Raw genomic sequence first — 3,277 nt, forward strand, 5'->3', positions numbered from 1 at the left:
CCCAGTAAACCAGCACACTATCCCGGGTCCCTAATGGTAATCTGTCATGTAGACGGTGACAAACTGTTGTTGCTATGGTAACCTGTCATGTAGACGATGATGGACTGTTGTTGCTATGGTAACCTGTCATGTAGACGGTGACAGACTGTTGTTGCTATGGTAACCTGTCATGTAGACGGTGATGGACTGTTGTTGCTATGGTAACCTGTCATGCAATGGAGTGTTGTTTCTATCTGATGGAGTGTTGTTGCTATGGTAACCTGTCATGCAGACGGTGATGGAGTGTTGTTGCTATGGTAACCTGCCATGTAGATGTTGATGGACTGCTGTTGCTAGGTGTTGTTGTTGCTATGGTAACCTGTGTGGCGTTGAGGCGTTTGCCCGGCTCGAGGATGAAGACGCTCTGGTCCACAGAAACGATGTACTACAAGTGTATTGTCATGTAGACAGTGATGGAGTGTTGTTGCTATGGTAACCTGTCATGTAGACAGTGATGGAGTGTTGTTGCTATGGTAACCTGTCATGTAGACGGTAATGGGGTGTTGTTGCTAGGTGTTGTTGTTGCCATGGTAACCTGTGTGGCGTTGAGGCGTTTGCCCGGCTCGAGGATGGAGACGCTCTGGTCCACAGCACTGAGGCCACACAGGGAGCCCGGCTGGGCAGACAGCTGCAGGGAGCCCTGCTCTCCAGGGACCGCTCTGGGAGGCCAGAACTGCACCGACACCTGCACACACACACACACACACACACACACACACACACACACACACACACACACACACACACACACACACACACACACACACACACACACACACACTGACACACACACACACACACACACACACGCACGCACGCACGCACACACACACACACACACACACACACACACACACACACACACACACACACACACACACACACACACACACACACATGCAAGCAGACACACACACACACACACACACACACACACACACACACACACACACACACACACACACACACACACACACATACACATATACACATATACACAGATGCACGCGCAAACACATACACACACAGTTGCATGTGCACACACATACACACGCGTGCGCGCGCGCACACACACACACACACACACACACACACACACACACCACACACACACACACACACACACACACACACACACACACACACACACACACACACACACACACACACACACACACACACACACACACACACACAGATGGACACACACACACACACACACAGATGCACGCGCAAACACATACACACACAGTTGCATGCACAAGCATATACACATACACACAAACATATACAGTACACAAACACACATTCACATGCACATATGCAAAATGAGATACAGTCTTACGCACATGCACACACACCTGCATATACACATACACAAACGCGCACACACCTGCATGTAAGGCAAGGCAAGGCAAGTTTATTTATATAGCGCATTTCATACACAGGTGCAACTCAATGTGCTTCACAAAGTTCACAAATGTAAATGAAAGGAAACAGGGAAGAAAGAAGGAAATGAATTAGAGTCAAAAAAGCATTTAAAAACATTAAGATAAAACATAAGGTAAAAATAATAATAAAATAAAATAAAATAAAACAAATTAAATAAAAAATAAAAATAATAAGAATAAGTAATTTAAGCTAGGGGAAAGCATCTGAGAACAGCTTTGTCTTGAGTCTAGATTTAAAGCTATCAATAGTGGGTGCATTTTTTTATGTCATCTGGAAGCTGGTTCCAAAGCTTTGAAGCATAGAAGCTAAAGGCTGCCTCTCCACACTTTGTTTTGACTTTTGGAATCACCAGCAAATTCTTCTCCGTTGACCTTAGTGACCTAGTTGGTGCATACAGCTGAAACATATCCAGTACACTCACTCACACACACCCACACACACACAAAAACACACAATCAAATACACACAAACATGGTCATGCTGGTGATTTACCTTATTTGAGAAGCATTTCTCAATGGCAAAAGTGTTGCTTGCAGTCACCACTATTTCACTGGGTAGGACACAGTAGACCACAACCTGAGTAGAGTAGAGAAGAGTAGAGTAGAGTAGAGTAGAGTAGAGTAGAGTAGAGTAGAGTAGAGTAGAGTAGAGTAGAGTAGAGTAGAATGGAGTAGAGTAGAGTGGAGTGGAGTGGAGTGGAATGGAGTAGAGTAGAGGCAGAGCAGAGTTAGAGTAGAGTAGAGTAGAGTAGAGTAGAGTAGAGAGTGGTGTAGAGTAGAGTAGAGAGTAGAGTAGAGTAGAGCAGAGTACAGTAGAGTAGAGTAGAGTAGAGCAGAGTAGAGTACAGTAGAGTAGAGTACAGTAGAGTAGAGTAGAGTGGAGTAGAGTAGAGCAGAGTAGAGTAGAGTAGAGTAGAGCAGAACAGAGCAGAGTAGAGTAGAGTAGAGTAGAACAGAGCAGAGTAGAGTAGAGTAGAGTAGAGCAGAGTACAGTACAGTAGAGTAGAGCAGAGTAAAGCAGAGTAGAGTAGAGCAGAGTAGTGTAGAGTAGAGTAGAGCAGAACAGAGAAGAATGGAGTAGAGTAGAGTAGAGCAGAGCAGAGTAAAGCAGAGTATAGTAGAGTAGTGTAGAGTAGAGTAGTGTAGAGTAGAGTAGAGTAGTGTAGAGTAGAGTAGAGAGTAGAGTAGAATGGAGAAGAGAAGAGTCGAGTAGATTCAACTTTATTAATCCTGAAAGAAATCAACACAACACAGTAGGCCTTAACACTAGAACTACCAGGATTTTTCTGCCTACCTAGAAGTACCAGAGAGGGGTCATTTGACCCGGTGGCTTTTACCTAATACACTAATCACTCATTTTGTTATGGTAATGAGGCTGTTAGGGGCCGTGTGTGGGGTGAGGGGGTCACACCTTACAGTGCTAACAGCCAAGACAAACAGGGACAGACAGCTTCTTCTCAAGGGCTGTCAGCCTCCAAATCAGCAGCAAAGACAGATAGCACAGGTTGGAAGACAGTGAGTTTTTCTCCATTGGTTTGGCTCATTTCTTGAAACTGAGATGTCATTCTCAAAACATGGACAAATCCCAAAACTAATTTGCAGTTCCTTACAACAGAATGGCATTTATCATTGCTTTCATCAAATTTCAAATGCTTTTGTACATGTCTCAATCATTTAGTACATCCTTGCAAATGGCTATGTACAAGTATCCTACAGTTAACACAATCAGCTTACATTTAGTACAATTTTCAAATGAATGTACCTTGCTGATCTATCCCAATTGGTTG

At 44.1% G+C, this 3,277-nt stretch overlaps 1 protein-coding gene across 1 annotated transcript in view; it reads right to left on the reverse strand.

Moving 5' to 3' along the window:
* Window positions 1-3,277, reverse strand: part of LOC134464129 (alpha-2-macroglobulin-like protein 1) — a 68,787-nt gene that overhangs the window by 14,078 nt on the left and 51,432 nt on the right. Inside the window, exons 14-15 of the mRNA XM_063217589.1 lie at window positions 1,984-2,067; window positions 359-724 (exon numbers count right to left, since the gene is read on the reverse strand). Coding sequence (XP_063073659.1) covers window positions 521-724; window positions 1,984-2,067 — 288 coding nt within the window. The 3' untranslated portion in view covers window positions 359-520. The remainder of the gene's footprint in view (window positions 1-358; window positions 725-1,983; window positions 2,068-3,277) is intronic.

Source organism: Engraulis encrasicolus, chromosome 15 (genome assembly GCF_034702125.1).
Source record: "Engraulis encrasicolus isolate BLACKSEA-1 chromosome 15, IST_EnEncr_1.0, whole genome shotgun sequence".
NCBI lineage: Eukaryota > Metazoa > Chordata > Actinopteri > Clupeiformes > Engraulidae > Engraulis > Engraulis encrasicolus.